This window comes from Delphinus delphis, chromosome 13 (assembly GCF_949987515.2).
Source record: "Delphinus delphis chromosome 13, mDelDel1.2, whole genome shotgun sequence".
Taxonomy (NCBI): Eukaryota; Metazoa; Chordata; class Mammalia; order Artiodactyla; family Delphinidae; genus Delphinus; species Delphinus delphis.
The window spans coordinates 86,656,664-86,676,608 of NC_082695.1; the positions used below are offsets into that span (position 1 = coordinate 86,656,664).

The following is a 19,945-nucleotide window of genomic DNA, read 5'->3' on the forward strand; positions in this document are numbered from 1 at the left end:
GCTCCAGATTTTTTTTTTCCCAAAAGGCCTTTGAGGAACATAAACAGTTCATAGTTTCTGACGCCCAGTTTTTTTTTTTCCCAAAAGGCCTTTGAGAAGCGTGTATTTTCTGAAACCAGTTGACTTTCATTTCTATTACTACTAACCTGTCTTCTATTTTCTCTCTTGGAAAATAACAGATTCTCTCTTAGATCAGTAAATAATCACAGGAGAGGAACAGGGCTGGAATAGTCAGAAGGGAGGCTTTTGTGTAACTGGGTTGAAGCTGGGGATGGAAACCGTGAAAATGCTTTATCTTCTTGCCCTTGCGCCACTGTGCTGCCGGGGACAAGGCTCTGGAAGTTGAGAAGTGATGTTCAGTAACGTGACCTTAGTAACCCCGTGCTGAACAGGAATTCAGGACTAGTGGTTTCACAGGAGCAGAACAACGACAACAAAAAAGGTTTGCAGTGCTTATTTCTGATGGGAAAATGTGTTGGCAATATGTAAAAAATCGGGTGCTCTTTTTAAAAAAAAGGGTTGTGTTCGGGTGCAGGTTGGGAGTTTTCCTCTCTCACCTAACAGTCTGGTGTCGTACAGTACAGAGCTGGTGGGGTGGCCGAGGTAGTCCGGGACCCCACGTGCTCTGCTCTCTGTGTTTCTTGTACCACGTGGCTTACAGCGGAGGGAGGGAGGGAGGGAGGGAGGTGGCGCGTCTGCTGTGGGAAGGCCAGATCCAGAGGTGGGCGGAGCATCAGCCTGCTGCCATCCTGTCGAGCGGAAGGGGCACGGTCGCCACACAGGGTGGTTAGTGTTAGGAAGGTCGGCACACAGCCGTGTGCTCAGCTAAGAAACCCATCGTTGTATAGAAGAAGAATAGATACTGGAACACAATTATCAGTCTTGTCCATGTATGTTAAATAATGCATTTTAGCTACCTTTGCCTATTTTGTATGTTTTCATTTCTTAGTTAATTGATTTGAATGTGGTATATTAGTATCGACTACAGGAACAATTCCTTACCTTTAGTTGCACTTAAAATTAACCGATAAGAATCCAGCTAAGATGACGTAGACCCTTTGTGCCCCTCTTACAACTGAAAATACATAGAAATCACACAGCCGAGAGATCTAGAGGCTCCTGAGGGCGGGAAGAAGGAGGCGGGCAGCTGAGGGCTTTCAGGACTTGAGGAACGTGTGGCAGCGAGTCCCCTGAGCTACTTTTTTGCCTGCTGTACACCTGGACAGGGTGCTGGAAGAGCCTGCAGCCTTCTGCCAGCAGGCGTAGATGAAAACACGCCAGAAGATTGGTTGCCAACAGCCCAAACTGGGAAGAGGATGGTCTCACAAGAGAAAATCTTGTTGACGCTGCCAACCCTATTCCAGCCAAATACCCACTGAAGAGCTCGGCAGGGCTGGGAGGAGAGCGATGGTCTACGCCAGCCTGCTCTCCTGCAGTCCCCTGCAAGCAGATGGCCCTCTGCTGCCCTGACCCCCGGGATCCAGTAGGGAGCTAATCTTGCATCCGTCTCCAGGCGGATGGAGGTGGCACCCAGATCGCCCCCCCCCCCCCCCATGGTGTTAGAGAGCCCAGCTAGAAGCCGGCCTTCCATCCTCTGCCGGGCAGAAGCAGGGCGTATTCTGACTCCCCGCCTGTGTAGTCTCTCCACCGGCAGCACCAAGACTCAGCCAGGTGATGTGGGATGGACCGGTCTGCACGGGGCAGAGGGGCCCTGTGAGGTGGCCCTCCACTCCCCAGCTGGTCCTGCCTCTGAACAGGGTGACACCGGCCAAGAGATGAGCCCAGTGGACGGTGATGGAAACCAGTGCTGCCGGGGCTCAGAGGAGGGCGGTGCCCTGTGGGGTGGGCTAAGGTTTCTCTCCTGCGCTGAGCGCCATTTTGAGGCAGACTCCTGTAGGAAAGGAAGAACGGCTGCTGAGAAAGCGCGGGCAGGGGCAAGGACAGCGCTTGGGCATTGGAGCCTGGGGGCTCTGGGAGAGGGAACGGGGTACAGAGAAAGGTCGTGGGTGGCCCCGGGGGAGGGGCGGCGGGAAGGGCAAGCGTTATGGGGCGAGTAGCCTAAAGGCGGTTAGTATTTAGCGTATTTTATACTCTGTTTTACTTTTAAAAAGTTATTATATCTTCAGCCAGGTGGGGGCTGATAAGAATGCCATGTTTCCCTGGATGATCTGCTGGCCACTTAGCGGTCACTGGAGTTCCCCCAGGACCGCCTGCTTCTGGGGCAGGCACTAGCCACCGCCTCTGCCTAGAGGGCCTGCCGGGAGCTCCGACTGCGGGGAACGCGGTACAGTGGGCGTCCGCCAGCCGCGCACAGGCCTCGCACTCCCCACTGAGACTTGCTCGAGGTGCCAGGTCCTGGGCAGGGAGGGAGGCCCGTCCCGGCTCCTGGGTCTGGCTGGGTGAAACACAGCGGCAGCACGAAACCTTCCACCACGAGGCCTGTTCGGTTGTGGCCCAGCATGTGCTTGATCCTGCTTTCGCAGTATGAGCAAATTGCACATAAACCAGAGTTTCCACTCGGGAAATTCTGGTCAGTTTCTGAGTAGTATCCATGTAGCTGTCCCCTGAAATATACGAACCTGTCATTTGGTGAAGAAGTACTTGAAAAGAGGATGGGTCTGAGCCAAAGCAATGAGAGTCAGGGTGCGGGTGGGAGGGTAACAAGTCAGGGTTTATCCGTGATTGTAAGTCATTAGTGAAAGGAGAATCCCTTGCTGTACAGATTCAGGGTGTGGATGCCCCCAGTGCTACACTCAAGATAGGCAGCAAATTTTGTTAGGTGGTTTTTAAATTTTTGACAGTTCCCAAGAAAGAAATTTCTTTATTATCAGCAAGATACTAACAAGATAGTTCATTATTTCCTTAAATTATTATATAGTCACACTAATTTAAAGTTACTTAAGTTGGCGTCATTCTTGGATTGCTCAAAGTATCCCATTCATCCTGTCTTTTCTGCAGAGGATGCGCTGAGTAGTGCCAGTGAGCAGCCTCATGTTAACGCTGTTCCTGTGCATGTACGAGACTGTCAGGTGGGGTAATTAGGAGAAAGTCTGATGGGAAGAAATAGCTATATATTTCGTTGTTTGGAAGTAATAGTTTATTCTCATTGACAGGTTACACTCATTCTTTTCCATGTTTGGATCATTTAAATAAATAATTGTATTATAGAAGGTCACATGAGTAAACTCATTGAACTTTGTACTGAGTCAACAGTTCATTACTGAGTACTTCCTCTGTGCCAGGCACCGTTCAGCATCTTACATCCACCGTTGTACTTAACTTTATAACAACCCTGTGAGGGCAGGCATTGCTGTCACCACTGTTTCACAGACTTTGAGCGGTCAACACCCCCAGATACACACCGCTGGTGACCGGCAGCCTTCACGTGAACCAAGGCCCAACTCCAGAACATCTGGACCAGCGCTATCCTAATTGAAATTTGAGTAATTTAAAATTTATAGTGGCTATATTTCCAAAAGTTAAAAAGAAAACAGATGAAATATATTTTATTTTAATATATTTATGAAAATATATCCAAAATATTCTAATTCAAATGTTAAAAGTTGAGCTATTTTACATTCTTCCTTTTTTTTTTTCAGTAAGTCTTTGAAATCCTGTGTGTATTTTATACTTATTCCATAGCTCTGTTCAGGTGCTCAGCCAGGCACTTCTGGACAGAGTCGCGGACCTCTCGTAATCGACTACCCGTAAACCAGATTGAAAGAAGGATAGGTGTTTCCGTTTAAAAATTTACCAGCTGTCATTTTGTTTTAAGGTAGTCTATTAAACTGTCACCTTAATTTAAATTCTTTCCTGACGCTTTTGTGGTCATTCTGCTTCTCTTTAAAGTTTTCACAGCAAAGATGGACAAAATGCCATTTACCCAGCAGCCAGTTTGAAACAATTCGCTTTGCTCAGAAATTGTATTGTTCTCTCATCCTTTTCCCTATGTTTCTATCAGGAAAGAAATCATTTTTATATGTTCATATTTGGACATGATGATATTATTTGTTGAGAGGTGAAATAGTGTTTGTTCCAGAGGAAAGCATCCTTTGTGTATCAGCCATTTACAGTATGAGTTCTTTCAAGAGGTGATGGCTCTGAAGTGTTTGCTCTGCTCACGGGCGGTCTTTGCCTTTGCAGAACCTCATCTGCTCTGAGTGTGGGGATGAGTTCACCCTGCAGAGCCAGCTGGCCATCCACATGGAGGAGCACCGCCAGGAGCTGGCTGCGAGCCGGACTCACGCCTGCAAGGCCTGCAGGAAGGAGTTCGAGACGTCATCACAGCTGAGGGAGCACATGAAGACGCATTATAAAATTAGGTGTGAGCCTTTTCTTGGGCTAAAAAAATTATACGGTACCTTAAAAATGGGCATGCTTTGCTATGACTGGTTCCACATCTTGGCTGCTTTAGAAGCAAGAACAGGGCAACTCATCTCACGTGGTGTCGGGATGTCTTTCGTAGCATGTGTTATGTGTTGTGTCTACAGTAGGACAGAAAAGGTCGAAAATTTAAATGTCAGTCTGTATGGATAGACGTTTTTAGCTATATTATAATGTTAAAAGGTATAGAACAGAGTATATTGGCCATACATTTTTATGGGCAGGTAACAAGGTGTGTAGAGTGGATTCACAAAGGCCACATTAGCACCTTCTTACTGAATTGGTTTATTTATACTACCTATTTAGAACTTACATGTTCAAATAGTTACTGTGCTTAGTGTGTATATAAATATATAAGTAAAACTTCATTTAATCCTTACAAACAACCCTTCAGGCCTGATACTTTTATGTCCCCATTTTGCAGATGAGAAAAGGTAGACTAGAGAGACCAAGTAACTTTCCCAAGGTTTTACAGCCATAAGTCAAGTGTTAGGGATTTAAACCCTAGTAGTCTGGCTTTAGTGCTCATAATATTAGCAACCACGCCTGTATGTACATACATATATACATTTATTCCTAGTAAAACTTAACATGGCTTCGAAATTTTGTATTTGACCTATTCCTGATTATATATTTTTTACTGCTATTTCCTTCTCTTAATGATATGAAATGCAGAGTTGTTCCCGGCCCTTTGTGCTAAGTTAGCCAATGGTGGTGGTCAGTGGTCACACTCGTTGAGCTGATCTCTACAACAAACTATAAAAGCCCGTATCGATTAACTTTTTAATGACAGTATCATCAGTTTAACTTGCCACCCTTCCAAGCTCCAGTATCTAGGAGCTATCTGTACTGTTTCATAACAAGCACCACCACAGCAAAAGGTCCCACACCAGTTAATAAAGTTTGTAAAGTGCCTGAGTGTTTTGTAGTATTTATGTATTCTCTATGCATTGTGTTTTGGAAGCGTGGACTGAACATCTCCATATGATCAAAGTCCTCCTGTCTTCCCCACTCCCTTCCTATTGCTGGTTGTTGACTAACGTGGTTCCCACCTGACGCTGTGTTGTTTCGGCGATCTTTAAACTCCCCACATGTAACGCGTGTGTCCTATCACACTCGGCGATCTTTAAACTCCCCACATGTAACGCGTGTGTCCTATCACACTCGGCGATCTTTAAACTCCCCACATGTAACGCGTGTGTCCTGTCACACTAGATCTTTACTGTGATGACGTTCTAGCACAGGCTCTTTTGATTGTCCCCGAAGGTCTTGGAGAGGCAACTGAAGGTGCGTACGTGGTCACCGCGCACTAGAGCGTGCCGGCCCCTGGGCCTTCCAGGGGCCGGGCAAGCTGCCTCCCTGTCGCGGAGCTGCCGTTTAGCAGGGGAGACAGACAGCGGCCAAGCAATCGAATTAGCCGGCGCAGGCTTCAGGCAGTGGGCGTGTTGAGAAGGAAGTAGGATTGGATTCACCTGGGGTGACGCTCCAGGGATGGGCAGTTGCTGAGGCACCTGTCGGATGTAGGCCTTTCTTAGGATGGCCGTTTGAAGTGGGACCCAGGTGAGGAGCAGGGGGAGACGGCCCTGCAGGTCTGGGGGGCATTCTGGGCCTGGTGGGTGGGGAGGGGGGCAGTTGCCACAGTCTGAGCCGCAGGGGGAGGCCGGTGTGATGGGAGCCGGCTGCGGGGTGGAGTGGAGCTCACGGGGCTGAGTGCGAGGCGGCCGGGTCTCGGAGCTGGAGGGCACTGAGCCCATCCGGGAACGCAGGTGTTACCCCAAGGGCCGCGGGAAAACCTGGGAAGGTTTGGCCCACGGATCTGGCTGCCCAGCCTTCAGGCCGCAGCCTGGCTGCTGTGTGGGTGAGGTTGAAGCAGGGAGACCCATGGATCGGGGCCACAGAATGGCGGTGCTGCTCTCAGGCCACGCTGGTGGCTGCAGGGTGGAGAGATGGGAGCTTCTTTGGAGGTGTTTTGGGGTGAGACCAGCAGCTTCTGGAGATGGACTTGAAGTCAGGGGTGAGGGAGAAGGAAGAATCCAGTGTAACTTCTAAGGTTTAAACTTAACAACTGGGAGCTGCCGTCTCCTGTTGTGGAAAGGAGCAGGCTGAGAATTAACAGGGCTTCATTTGGGACTGACTAGGTTTGAGGCGCCCAGGAGCCTGCAAGGGGTGTCAGCTAGAGAGTTAGGTGCCCAGGGCTGCTGCACAGAGGAGGACTCCGAGTTGTTGGAGATCATCAGCATCTAGGAGGAGCCTGGAGCAGGCAGCACACACTCGTGTCGACGTAGAAACCACACCTGCACAGGTCTGTGTTTGATCATCACAGGGAAAGCTTTATCTAGAAGAGACATTCCGACTCTCCTCCTCCCCAACCAAAAAAATGAGTTTTATGATATTGATACACAAAACTAATCCATGGGTGTGTGTGTGTGTCCTACACACTTCTGTGTGATTGATTTCTCATTAAAGCACATGCTGATGGCCAGTCGGCCTAACCTTTCCCATAGGATTTTGATTTAGAAGTGGTGGCACAAGGGATTCGACTTACTGAGTATTTTCCCTCTACTTATACTAGGGTGTCAAGTACAAGGTCTTATAATCGGAACATTGACAGGAGTGGATTCACGTATTCATGCCCACACTGTGGAAAGACGTTCCAAAAGCCAAGTCAGTTAACTCGGCATATTAGGATACACACAGGTACGAGATACATTGACTTTTGGGTGATTTCCCGTGCGACCTTAAGGGAAGAAAAGGTGCTTTAGAGCCAGCTAGACATGAAATTTAATCTTGCCTTTTCCATAGTTTGCTGATAGCCTTGGTGTTACTTGTGAGGTTTTGAGTAGGTAGTGAGACGTGTGAGTCTGCGGCCACAGGGGAACGTTCTGCCTGGAGGGGTAGGTTCGGGGTCTTGAGTGTGGGTAACTTAAGTATTTTCTTTTAATCCGTCAGATGCTGGCACAGTATGGAATGATGTTTTGATCATTTTTCTCCCTCTCTAGGTGAAAGACCATTTAAATGTAGCGAATGTGGAAAAGCTTTTAACCAGAAGGGGGCGCTGCAAACTCACATGATTAAGCATACAGGTGAAAAACCCCACGCCTGTGCCTTTTGTCCTGCCGCTTTTTCTCAGAAAGGGAATCTCCAGTCACACGTGCAGAGAGTTCACTCAGAGGTAAGCCTCACACTTGGGGGTGTGGTCCTCACAGGTGTGCAGTACTTCACAGGCTGCACGGATGGCTCTTGAGTTAAGAGTGAACCTGAGAAATTCTCCATTTTAAATGTAGACGAAGAATTTGTGCAGAGCAGACCCTGTTTAAAAAAATACATATATGTGGGCTTCCCTGGTGGCGCAGTGGTTGAGAGTCTGCTTGCCGATGCAGGGGACACGGGTTCGTGCCCCGGTCCGGGAAGATCCCACATGCCGTGGAGCAGCTGGGCCCGTGAGCCACAGCCGCTGGGCCTGCGCGTCCGGATCCTGTGCTCCACAATGGGAGAGGCCACAATAACACACACAGACATACACACATACATGCAGACACACACATATACACACACACAAGACATACACACATATACACACACAGATATACACACATACATACACATATACGCAGACACACATATATATACACACATTTGAACCTTTCTGGCCTATTATACATGGGAGAAATATAAAATACTATTTTTTGTCTTTTCACCAACAGTATTATACCTTTGATGAATAAATGTTTGGAAATAATCATAATACCATTCTTAGTTGTGGTCCGTCAATCTGAATGTTAACCTATGTCATCCCTTTAGTGAACCTGAAACAGACACTTCCAAGTGTAAGAAATTGAGAGACAAATGAAATTGAGGAGAAAGTATTTTTCTGGTGCTATATTGCTGACCTTGCATATGGGCCCATTCACATTTTCTATCAAACAGAGCCCTGGTCGGTGTATTTCCCTCCACACTGCATGTTAGCTAACTATTTCAGCCAAACTGATGTTCCTAATTTTTTTGTTGTCTCCAGGTAATACTGATTTGCAAACCCTGGAAGTATTTCTCTTAAATTGGTTCAGCTTTGCTCTTATTATTATTTTTTTAAATATTTATTTATTTTTGGCTGCATCAGGCTCTTGGTTGTGGCACGCAGGCTTCTCTCTGGTGGCCTGTGGGCCTCTCTCTAGGTGCGGCGTGCGGGCTCAGTAGCCATGCGGCATGTGGGATCTTAGTTCCATGACCAGGGATCGAACCCGTGTCCCGTGCATTGGAAGGCGGAGGATGAAAAGCATCACATTCCTAAAAGCATATGTATATCTTTTAATTTTTTCCCTGGAGTAAATCCTTAAGTAACACTAAAATGAAGAAAACCCTACATACTTCATATAGTTTGTAAAGAGACTGAGAATTTCATATGCAGTGAAGTTGCTTTTAAAGACTAAGTTTTATTATCTAAGACCCAGAGACACTAGGCAGAGCATGTACGTATTCGTGAGGTTCCCTTCCGACCTGAGAAGAACAAATGTGGGCTGTGTAAGTGACCCTCGTGGAGCTCCCTCTGTGTGAAGGTTGCTGAGGAATAACAGTGTGTTTAAATGCACAGCAACTGGAAAGTGGCCCCTGAGAACAGTCCCAGGCGTCCTCGTTGGTGCTCCCGGCTTTAAGAAACCCTTTCAGGGAAGGCCGGGGACTCGCCTGCCCCCAGCCTGGGGACACCCTGGGACCTGCGGTGGGACGGGAGCAACCTCTAAAGATTGCTTGTAACATTATCTAATCCTGTGATGAGTCTAAAGCCGTAAAGTTCATTCTTAGCAAGGTGCTAGGTGGAGTGGAGGTCTTAGCCAAGTTCAGAGTCGGCTGGGCTTGTTGAGTAGTGCAGAGAGGATACTGTAGGTGCTTCCTCTGTGCCTGGGTGGCCCTGTCCCTGATATTGCCTTGTAGTCCACTCTTGGCTCTGTCGTAGTGTTAAAAAGTAGTCACTATTAAAAAAAAAAACAAAAAATGCAGTCACCGCCGTGGACGATTGGACTTGGTGATGGAAAATGTATACATTGCGGGGCCATCCATCCTGACTTGTATGTTCAAGGCTCAGAGTAAAATTATATCTAACTGTCTGGCCTTCATTATTGCACACTGTGCTTAACCATTTAAGAAGTTGAGAACATGTCAGACATTTTTTTACTAGAGCACAATGACTGAAAACTATGATTTTTCACTTAACCAGTTCTGATTTATAGAAAAGACTGAAATTTCAATTAATCTCATACTGGCAATATTGATTAAAGAGTTGGGTCATTGATTCTAGACCTACCTAACTTATAAGAAAAGGTATGATAAAGGGTTAGATTATTTCTGTCATTTTAATTGAATGATAAATTATGATTTGCCATAATTTAAATATTTTAATCTAACAATTGTAAAAACTTCTTTTTTCTTTTCTAAGGTCAAGAACGGCCCTACCTATAATTGTACAGAATGTAGTTGTGTATTTAAAAGTTTAGGTAGCCTGAACACTCATATCAGCAAGATGCATATGGGTGGGCCACAGAATTCAACAAGTGCTGCAGAGACTGCTCACGTTTTAACGGTAAGCTTAGTAAGCTGGTTGATAGCAGGTGTTCTTTTACCAAAATCTGTCATCTTAATTATGACCTTGAAAATTGAATATTATTTAGAATAGTATTTAGCACCGTAAAGATGCTATGGAAGTTTCCTGTATGGAAGTACGGTGCTACTTTTATTTGTTTGTTTAATGAGTGAAAGGAAATCAAATTTTTAAAAACTTTAGAACAATATTAACGTGATTCTGATTTATGGACTGTCATCTGAACCGGTTAGAAATAAGACAAAATGTAATCATGTAATCATTAATTTATGAAATTGTAATTCCTATGGTCAGTGTTATTGATGATTGTTATTGAATATTCTTTATCCTTATGTTATACTTTAAGAATCACGTCTCTCTTTAAAGTAATATTTCTCCAGGTCTACTGTGACAGTGATACTTTTTCCTGAGACCTTGGACTTCTGGGAAACTCAGTTGTATTTTTCAGTACATGTATTTGAAATTGTATGACCCCCCAAACACACCCCCTTTTACTCCTTTTTTGTAGGCTTTCATAGCTCAGCCTCGATCTGCTACTTCTACTACCCTCCCAATTGATCATAAATGGCAGCATCTAAGCATAGAGTTTGGTGTCCTAACCAACAGCAGAGACTTTGGACGTACAGGTCTCGGGAGTGTTGAAGTAGCTCATGAGTGCCGTCAGCCGATAGTCTGTGTTCAGTCAGCAGCTGCTTCCTCCCAAACTAGAAAATAGGCCTAGTTTGTATTTAGTTCCCAAGCATGAGGTTCACATGTAGTGTTTACTTTTTCTTTTCTTTTCTCACAATATTTGCAGCTTAGGATGATTCCTCAACTTACTCTTGATCAGGGAGGATGTTGTAAAGAAGTTCTAAAACTGGAGAATAATTAGAGTCTAATAATTATGTCTTAAATTCTATTTTGGACTGAGTATTTTTTAAATAAAATTTTCAATGTATAAATCAAGCAAATATTCATTTCCTTTGGCAGTATGCGAATCAAATATGTAGATGTAGTGAATTACCTGGAATGATAATACAAATCATTTTTAAAATTTATAGTTTCAGTAAAAAACAGAAAATGTAGTATAGGGGTTTGGAAACCTGTGATCCACGCCACCTTTTACCCTCATCTGCGTGTGTAAGAGCGCTCTGTGTCAGGTTATACGTACTGTTTCTCAGGACTGTCTAGGGGTCAGTGTCCAGCCCCCTGAACACTGTCTCATTTTGCCTCTCCCATTTTCTAAATCTTGACCTTTGTGCTTTACTTTGGAGGGTTTTTTTCAACTTTATCTTATAATTCTTTCCTTGAATTTTTTTTTAAGCTAGTAAGGTTTTTAATTTCTGAGATCTTTCCTTGTGATCTGGTTGTTTCTTTTTGAAGATACTCTTTTCTGGTTTGATGTACTTTCCTTTGAAATCTAATCAGCATTTTCTCTTAAAAGTTCTCTTCCAGTCATTGAATTGTCTCTCTTGTGCGTCTCCCCACTCCTTCTTCTTTCAGATGTCTTATAGTTCTTGGTTGCCTGCATTTAAGAAGGGGAGCATCAGGAAACCTGCCTCTGAACTTTTTATGTGTGAACAGAGCTGGTTGAACTCCAGCGTTACTTATAATTGGCCAGGGAACCAGCTCTTAAAATTGGGGTCCCTGGTGGCAGAATGTAAACGATTTTTTGTTTAATCTAGGGAACTAAGGGCCACAAAAGGTGCCCTAGCTCTCCCCAAATAGTTTTTTCATTTTTATCTCTTTTAGAGGCAATCCCCCATTTTTTTGCCTGAAGGTAAGTGCCTAATTGCCATCTTTTCTATGGAGGAAGACGGGATTCATTGTCAGTGATAAGTATTTTAATTAATAGACTTTATTTTTTGGAGCAGTTTTAGGTTAATAGTAAAAGTGAGCGGAAAGTACAGAAAGCTCCTGTAGACTCCTCTCCAGCAACCCACATAAGTTATTACCCCCGTTATTACCCCTTGCATTGGTGAGGTGCATTTGTTACAGCTGATGGATGAGTACTAGTGTATTACTATTAACTAAAGTCCACAGTTTATGTTAAGGTTCACTCTCGGTGGAGCACGTTCCGTCGGTTCGGGCCAGTGTATAATGCCCTGTTATCCACCATTACAGCATCGCGCAGGGTAGTTCTCTGCCCCTACTGTCTTCTGTGTATGCGTTTCACATTCCTGGGTTTCTGAGGAATCAGATCAGCTCTCTCTTCACAAGTTCTTGGCTGTAGCTTTACAGAGCATTTATTCCTCCAATGCCCCTATTTTTTGAGAATTAAAAGAAAAATTTTAAACCACAGTGATCTCTTGCTTATTTTCTATATTTTGTAACTCTTTTACTCCTTCATTTTAACGGACTAAGAGGGAGATGAGGCTTGTGTGCTTCACCCCCATCTTGAAGCAATAGTCTCTACCGCCGCTTACAAGACTTGAATTGTAGTAGAAAAAATTCATTGAATATATTTTTTTAAGGGCCAATTTTGTGTCTAACTTAAAAATCAGTGAGGCATTTTATTTAAAATTTACGTTTGGATAGGTATAGCTGACTCACTTTGTTATAAAGCAGAAACTAACACACCATTGTAAAGCAATTATACTCCAAAAAAGATGTTAAAAAAAATTCATGTTTGGGATACTAATTTTGGGATTTTAATGCTCATAAGGGAGATATGCCTGTTTATTTCCTTTTTAAAAAAAATTGGTGTACAAATTAATGTAATTGTTTATATTTTTAACGAAATGTTGCTGTGTTTCAGGCCACGCTGTTTCAGACCTTACCTCTTCAGCAGGCGGAAGCCCAGGTCACGTCTGCTCCGAGTCAGCAGAGTTCCCAGGCGGTGGCCGATGTCATCCAGCAGCTGCTGGAGCTGTCGGAGCCGGGGCCTGCGGGGTGCAGCCAGCCGCCTCAGGCCGGCCAGCAGCTGAGCATCACGGTGGGGGTCAGCCAGGACATCCTACAGGTGAGCCACACTTGCCTGCTCCTGTCTGTGTTTGTCAGGGGCTGGGCGTCAGCACTGACAACGCAATATGCAGGTCTTGTCAGAGGAAAGGGGTCTTCATGCAAAATGTGTCGTCATTGAAAAACTGTATTGAAACAAAATATGCTTGTTTGAGTACTTATGGACAGTGCAGTATTTGAAATGATTTATCACTCGATAAATACAAAGTTTAAAACTATAATTTTTTCTCTGTAAGTGAATTTTCTTGAAAAGTATAGGTGTTTCAGAACTTCCTTGTATCTACCCTTGTTGACAGAGGGTAAGGAATATTTCCTCCTTTCCCACTGCGCTCCTTGGAGATAGCACTGCCTGTCTTGACAGTGTGAGCGTCCCTGCTCCTGTGGCGCTGGAGCGTGCGGAGGGCAGAGGGCTCTTCTGAGTCTTCCTCCCCACCCAGCTCCATAGTCACCGCCTTCATTCCCAAGCAGAGACAGCCTTCTCTCTCCTGTCCCTCTGTTTACTTACTGACGTGAGCACTAACCTCTCCCCTCTACCTCTGTGGTGACAAGTTGGCCGGGGTGTGAAGAATCTCAGGTTGTCATGACGGCTGATGTCGTGAGGGTGACCCCGCTGTAGTTTCAACCAGGGATTCCTAAATGTGTTACAGACAGCTAGGGTTGTCTGAGAGAAAATTTCTAAAAGGCAAGTGAATTAATTTCAGTGCCCTTGAATTTAGAACTGTAAATGCTTGCCACACCAGACTTTGGGTGGAGATGAGATGTCAGATATCAGGAGGGATGTTTCGGCCTCCAAGGGCTGGGCGTTTCGCTCAGAGATGACTGCTTGGCGATGTAGCTCTTAACGCCCAGTGGGGTGGAGTCAGAGTTCCGTAGGTCAAGCTTGGTCGCGTCTTTGTAATTGACTTTGGCGGGCAGGTGTGGGCATCGTGCCTCCTAACCTCCTAGTTCTGTTCTGTCTCAGCAAGCCTTAGAAAACAGTGGGCTGTCTTCAATTCCAGTTGCAGCGCATCCCAGCGACCCCAGCCACGCCAAGGCCGCGGCCGCTCAGGGCCAGACTCCAGACGCTCCCAGCGTTTCAAGGGAGCCAGCTGACCCTACGGCCGCAGAGCGGGAAGAAGAACAGGAGAGCCCAGAGAAGTTGGATAAAAAAGAAAAAAAGATTATAAAGAAGAAATCTCCGTTTCTACCTGGTAATTGTAGTATGCTTTAAGGTTTAGACACTTTGGGTGGCCTATTGCTGGTTTTTAAGAAACACGCCCTCCTTTTTCCTTCTGAAGGTGGTATGTTTGTTGAAGTCTCTGATAGCGTCTACCTAATAGCATTTGTTTATCGTAAACTTCGTTAAACTTACCGAGGTCCCTGTGATTAGGGCCCCTCCTGACTTGTCCCGCCGCTGCTGTCAGGCCCCTCCTTCCCTCCAGCCCTTCCCGCCAGTCTCTGCCCCTTTGTCCCCCAGTGCCGCCGGCCCTTTCCTGCCGCACCTGCTCCGGCACCTGCTCCGTTTCTCAGCCCACAAGCCCTCTGCAGCCTGCCCCAGCGTGCATTTCTGTCTTCCCTCCCGGGTCACCTGGTTGCAAGCTTCTGTTATGGTAAACTTGGATTCCTGCTGTTCTCAACGTTCTCACGTCTTCGGAATGACGTGGGTTTCCCCAGGCTTTTCTGCATCGTGAATGTCTTCTTCCTCCCCCTCCTCTCCTGTTCTCTGTGCAGACTCGGGTGGTCATTTGAGGCCAGATCATGGTGCCTCGTCGAGAGCACAGGTCTCCCCCTCTCAGTCCTGCAGACTAGAATGTTTAGGACCCCCGCGACCCCTCACGTCACTTGTGGACAGCTAGAACACATTCCCTTCGTTTCCGAACACCCCACGGTGCTCAGTATGGCTCATTGCATGGGAGCACGCATTAATGCATCTTTCTTGAAGAAAATAGATTCCTGCCTTTTGGGAAAAGCGTTCCTTTGAGAACATTTTCTCAGTGAATATAACTACTCTGCCCCTCCCAGGTGTCTTGGGGGCAAGTGCTTTCTTTCTGGAGAGCATGGAGTAACCCTGTCATCTCTGTTAACACTTCAGAGAATGTATTTTCTCATTGTTAACGTGCGATTGTGAGATCCTCGTTTCTCAACCCACAAAACATTGTGGCCCTACTCTCCTTTTTCTTTGGGTCTGGCCCCGTCTCCCCAAGTGAAAAATAGGATGATGGAATCTAAGCAGTTTATTGTCTGTGTTTTCCTGGGATCTAGAGAGGCAAGAAGGAAATAAAGGGCCATTGCCACATATTTTTAATAATAGCTCTATGATAGCCTTGTAGGTTACACGTTTAGCTGTGCGTTCTTGAACGTCTCCTCTATGTGCCCCTGATAAACTGATGGAAACCCATAGGTCTTGCGAAACGTTTTGTACGAGTTAACTGCTAGTCGTCATGCTGAGCCTATGAACATGCTCTGATGTGGCTGCAGGCAACATACACGTCTTCAAGTGAAAGGCCAGACCTGGCTTCCTGAAAGTAACGAGGAAGGGAGGCTTCATCCTGGGCCGTCCCATATCTTTAGGTGTTAGAAACAGCTTTCTCTTTTGCACTGAGCATTATTAGGTGGAGATTTCAAAATGGAACTGCAGTTAACCTTATTGTACATTGTTTTAATGTGGAGTGTTGTGTTCATCGAGTGTAAAGATTATGCAGATTAATTTTTGAGATACTTGGATAAATGAAGTACTTAGAGCACTTAGCAAGCTTATGTAGTTCTAGTAAATTTTAGATTAAATGTGATCCTTACTACAGGTTGGAGCCAGCTTTTTTTGTTTTAACCATCTCTCTGATATTGTGATGAGAAAACTATCATGGGGACATGTTTCTATATAAAGATATTCCTCTTGATTAAAACTTTATAGGGACCAGTATACGTTTAATGTAATGACTGTTTCTGAAAATACCTCTTCAGGAGTAGTTGACACCATCTGATACCCTAAGAAGACCCTGAGCAAACTATTATTGTCTCGTAAGTTGTAACACTTTCTTAACAGCTTAAAATTAGCCTTAATTACATTTCCAATTGTACTCTGCCATCTATAGCTGTCACTATTTGATTTATTCAGTTTTGTGAGAGGGAATATTTTTAGTAGAATTTGCTTTGTTATTTTAAGAGGTATTTTGTGTATCGGTTAAACGTTGAACAAATGCTTTTATATTTATCATAAACCTTGTGATGTATAAATCATTATGAAGCTTTTTTTTAATCTTTTTTTTTAACATCTTTATTGAGGTGTAATTGCTTTACAATGGTGTGTTCGTTTCTGCTTTATAACAAAGTGAATCAGTTATACATATACATATGTTCCCATATCTCTTCCCTCTTGCGTCTCCCTCCCTCCCACCCTTCCTATCCCACTCCTCTAGGCGGTCACAAAGCACCGAGCTGATCTCCCTGTGCCATGCGGCTGCTTCCCACTAGATATCTACCTTACGTTTGTTAGTGTATATATGTCCATGCCTCTCTCTCGCCCTGTCACAGCTCACCGTTCCCCCTCCCCATATCCTCAAGTCCATTCTCCAGTAGGTCTGTGTCTTTATTCCTGTCTTACCCCTAGGTTCCTCATGACATTTTTTTTTTCTTAAATTCCATATATATGTGTTAGCATACGGTAGTTGTCTTTCTCTTTCTGACTTACTTCACTCTGTATGACAGACTCTAGGTCTACCCACCTCATTACAAATATCTCAATTTCGTTTCTTTTTATGGCTGAGTAATATTCCATTGTATATATGTGCCACATCTTCTTTATCCATTCATCTGATGATGGACACTTAGGTTGTTTCCATCTCCGGGCTATTGTAGATAGAGCTGCAATGAACATTTTGGTACATGACTCTTTTTGAATTTCGGTTTTCTCAGGGTATATGCCCAGTAGTGGGATTGCTGGGTCATATGGTAGTTCTATTTGTAGTTTTTTAAGGAACCTTCATACTGTTCTCCATAGTGGCTGAACCAATTCACATTCCCACCAGCAGTGCAAGAGTGTTCCCTTTTCTCCACACCCTCTCCAGCATTTATTGTTTCTAGACTTTTTTGATGATGGCCATTCTGACTGGTGTGAGATGATATCTCATTGTAGTTTTGATTTGCATTTCTCTAATGATTAATGATGTTGAGCATTCTTTCATGTGTTTGTTGGCAGTCTGTATATCTTCTTTGGAGAAATGTCTGTTTAGGTCTTCTGCCCATTCATGTGTTTGTTGGCAGTCTGTATATCTTCTTTGGAGAAATGTCTGTTTAGGTCTTCTGCCCATTTTTGGATTGGGTTGTTTGTTTTTTTTGATATTGAGCTGCATGAGCTGCTTGTAAATTTTGGAAATTAATCCTTTGTCAGTTGCTTCATTTGCAAATATTTTCTCCCATTCTGAGGGTTGTCTTTTGATCTTGTTTATGGTTTCCTTTGCTGTGCAAAAGCTTTGAAGTTTCATTAGGTCCCGTTTGTTTATTTTTGTTTTTATTTCCATTTCTCTAGGAGGTGGGTCAAAAAGGATCTTGCTGTGATTTATGTCAGAGTGTTCTGCCTATGTTTTCCTCTAAGCGTTTGATAGTTTCTGGCCTTATATTTTGGTCTTTAATCCATTTTGAGCTTATTTTTGTGTATGGTGTTAGGGAGTGATCTAATCTCATACTTTTACATGTACCTGTCCAGTTTTCCCAGCACCACTTATTGAAGAGGCTGTCCTTTCTCCACTGTACATTCCTGCCACATTTATCAAAGATAAGGTGTCCATATGTGCGTGGGTTTATCTCTGGGCTATCTATCCTGTTCCATTGATCTATATTTCTGTTTTTGTGCCAGTACCATACTGTCTTGATTACTGTAGCTTTGTAGTATAGTGTGAAGTCAGGGAGCCTGATTTCCTCCAGCCCCGTTTTTCGTTCTCAAGATTGCTTTGGCTACTCGGGGTCTTTTGTGTTTCCATACAAATTGTGAAATTTTTTGTTCTAGTTCTGTGAAAAATGCCAGTGGTAGTTTGATAAGGATTGCATTGAATCTATAGATTGCTTTGGGTAGTAGAGTCATTTTCACAATGTTGATTCTTCCAATCCAAGAACTTGGTATATCTCTCCATCTATTTGTATCATCTTTAATTTCTTTCATCAGTGTCTTATAATTTTCTGCATACAGGTCTTTTGTCTCCTTAGGTAGGTTTATTCCTAGGTATTTTATTCTTTTTTGTTGCAATGGTAAATGGGAGTGTTTTCTTGATTTCACTTTCAGATTTTTCATCATTAGTATATAGGAATGCCAGAGATTTCTGTGCATTAATTTTGTATCCTGCTGCTTTACCAAATTCATTGATTAGCTCTAGTAGTTTTCTGGTAGCATCTTTAGGATTCTCTATGTATAGTATCATGTCATCTGCAAACAGTGACAGCTTTACTTCTTTTCCGATTTGGATTCCTTTTATTTCCTTTTCTTCTCTGATTGCTGTGGCTAAAACTTCCAAAACTATGTTGAATAAGAGTGGTGAGAGTGGGCAACCTTGTCTTGTTCCTGATCTTAGTGGAAATGCTTTCAGTTTTTCACCATTGAGGATAATGTTGGCTGTGGGCTTGTCATATATGGCCTTTATTATGTTGAGGAAAGTTCCCTCTGTGCCTACTTTCTGCAGGGTTTTTATCATAAATGGGTGTTGAATTTTGTCGAAAGCTTTCTCTGCATCTATTGAGATGATCATATGGTTTTTCTCCTTCAATTTGTTAATATGGTGTATCACATTGATAGATTTGCATATACTGAAGAATCCTTGCATTCCTGGAATAAACCCCACTTGATCATGGTGTATGGTCCTTTTAATGTGCTGTTGGATTCTGTTTGCTAGTATTTTGTTGAGGATTTTTGCGTCTGTGTTCATCAGTGATATTGGCCTGTAGTTTTCTTTCTTTGAGACATCCTTGTCTGGTTTTGGTATCAAGGTGATGGTGGCCTCGTAGAAGGAATTTGGGAGTGTTCCTCCCTCTGCTATATTCTGGAAGAGTTTGAGAAGGATGTGTGTTAGCTCTTCTCTAAATGTTTGATAGAATTCGCCTGCGAAGCCATCTGGTCCTGGGCTTTTGTTTGTTGGAAGATTTTTAATCACAGTTTCAATTTCAGTGCTTGTGATTGGTGTGTTCATATTTTCTATTTCTTCCTGATTCAGTCTTGGCAGGTTGTGCATTTCAAAGAATTTGTCCATTTCTTCCAGACTGTCCATTTTATTGGGATAGAGTTGCTTGTAGTAATCTCTCATGATCTTTTTTATTTCTGCAGTGTCAGTTGTTACTTCTCCTTTTTCATTTCTAATTCTGTTGATTTGAGTCTTCTCTCTTTTTTTCTTGATGAGTCTGGCTAATGGTTTATCTATTTTGTTTATCTTCTCAAAGAACCAGCTTTTAGTTTTATTGATCTTTGCTATTGTTTCCTTCATTTCTTTTTCATTTATTTCTGATCTGATTTTTATGATTTCTTTCCTTCTGCTAACTTTGGGGTTTTTTTGTTCTTCTTTCTCTAATTGCTTGAGGTGTAAGGTTAGGTTGTTTATTCGAGGTGGGCTTGTATTGCTATAAACTTCCCTCTTGGAACTGCTTTTGCTGCATCCCATAGGTTTTGGGTCATTGTGTCTCCATTGTCCTTTGTTTCTAGGTATTTTTTGATTTCCTCTTTGATTTCTTCAGTGATCACTTCATTATTAAGTAGTGTATTGTTTAGCCTCCATGTGTTTGTATTTTTTACAGATCTTTTCCTATAATTGATATCAAGTCTCATGGCGTTGTGGTCGGAAAAGATACTTGATGCAATTTCAGTTTTCTTAAATTTACCAAGGCTTGATTTGTGACCCAAGATATGATCTATCCTGGAGAATGTTCCATGAGCACTTGAGAAAAATGTGTAATCTGTTGTTTTTGGATGGAGTGTACTATAAATATCAATTAAGTCCATCTTGTTTAATGTATCATTTAAAGCTTGTGTTTCCTTATTTATTTTCATTTTGGATGATCTGTCCATTGGTGAAAGTG

The 19,945-nt window shown here is 43.6% G+C and overlaps 1 protein-coding gene across 5 annotated transcripts in view; it reads left to right on the plus strand.

Moving 5' to 3' along the window:
• The window catches only part of ZNF236 (zinc finger protein 236), a 103,456-nt gene that overhangs the window by 21,585 nt on the left and 61,926 nt on the right, over positions 1–19,945 (plus strand). For all 5 annotated transcript variants that reach the window (XR_009521788.1, XM_060029245.1, XM_060029241.1 and 2 more), the window contains 6 exons: positions 4,144–4,322; positions 6,956–7,080; positions 7,383–7,555; positions 9,812–9,955; positions 12,711–12,914; positions 13,875–14,103. Coding sequence is in view for 4 of the 5 variants with exons in the window: in XM_060029245.1 (XP_059885228.1) it covers positions 4,144–4,322; positions 6,956–7,080; positions 7,383–7,555; positions 9,812–9,955; positions 12,711–12,914; positions 13,875–14,103 (1,054 nt within the window). In the remaining variant the exon portion in view is untranslated. The remainder of the gene's footprint in view (positions 1–4,143; positions 4,323–6,955; positions 7,081–7,382; positions 7,556–9,811; positions 9,956–12,710; positions 12,915–13,874; positions 14,104–19,945) is intronic.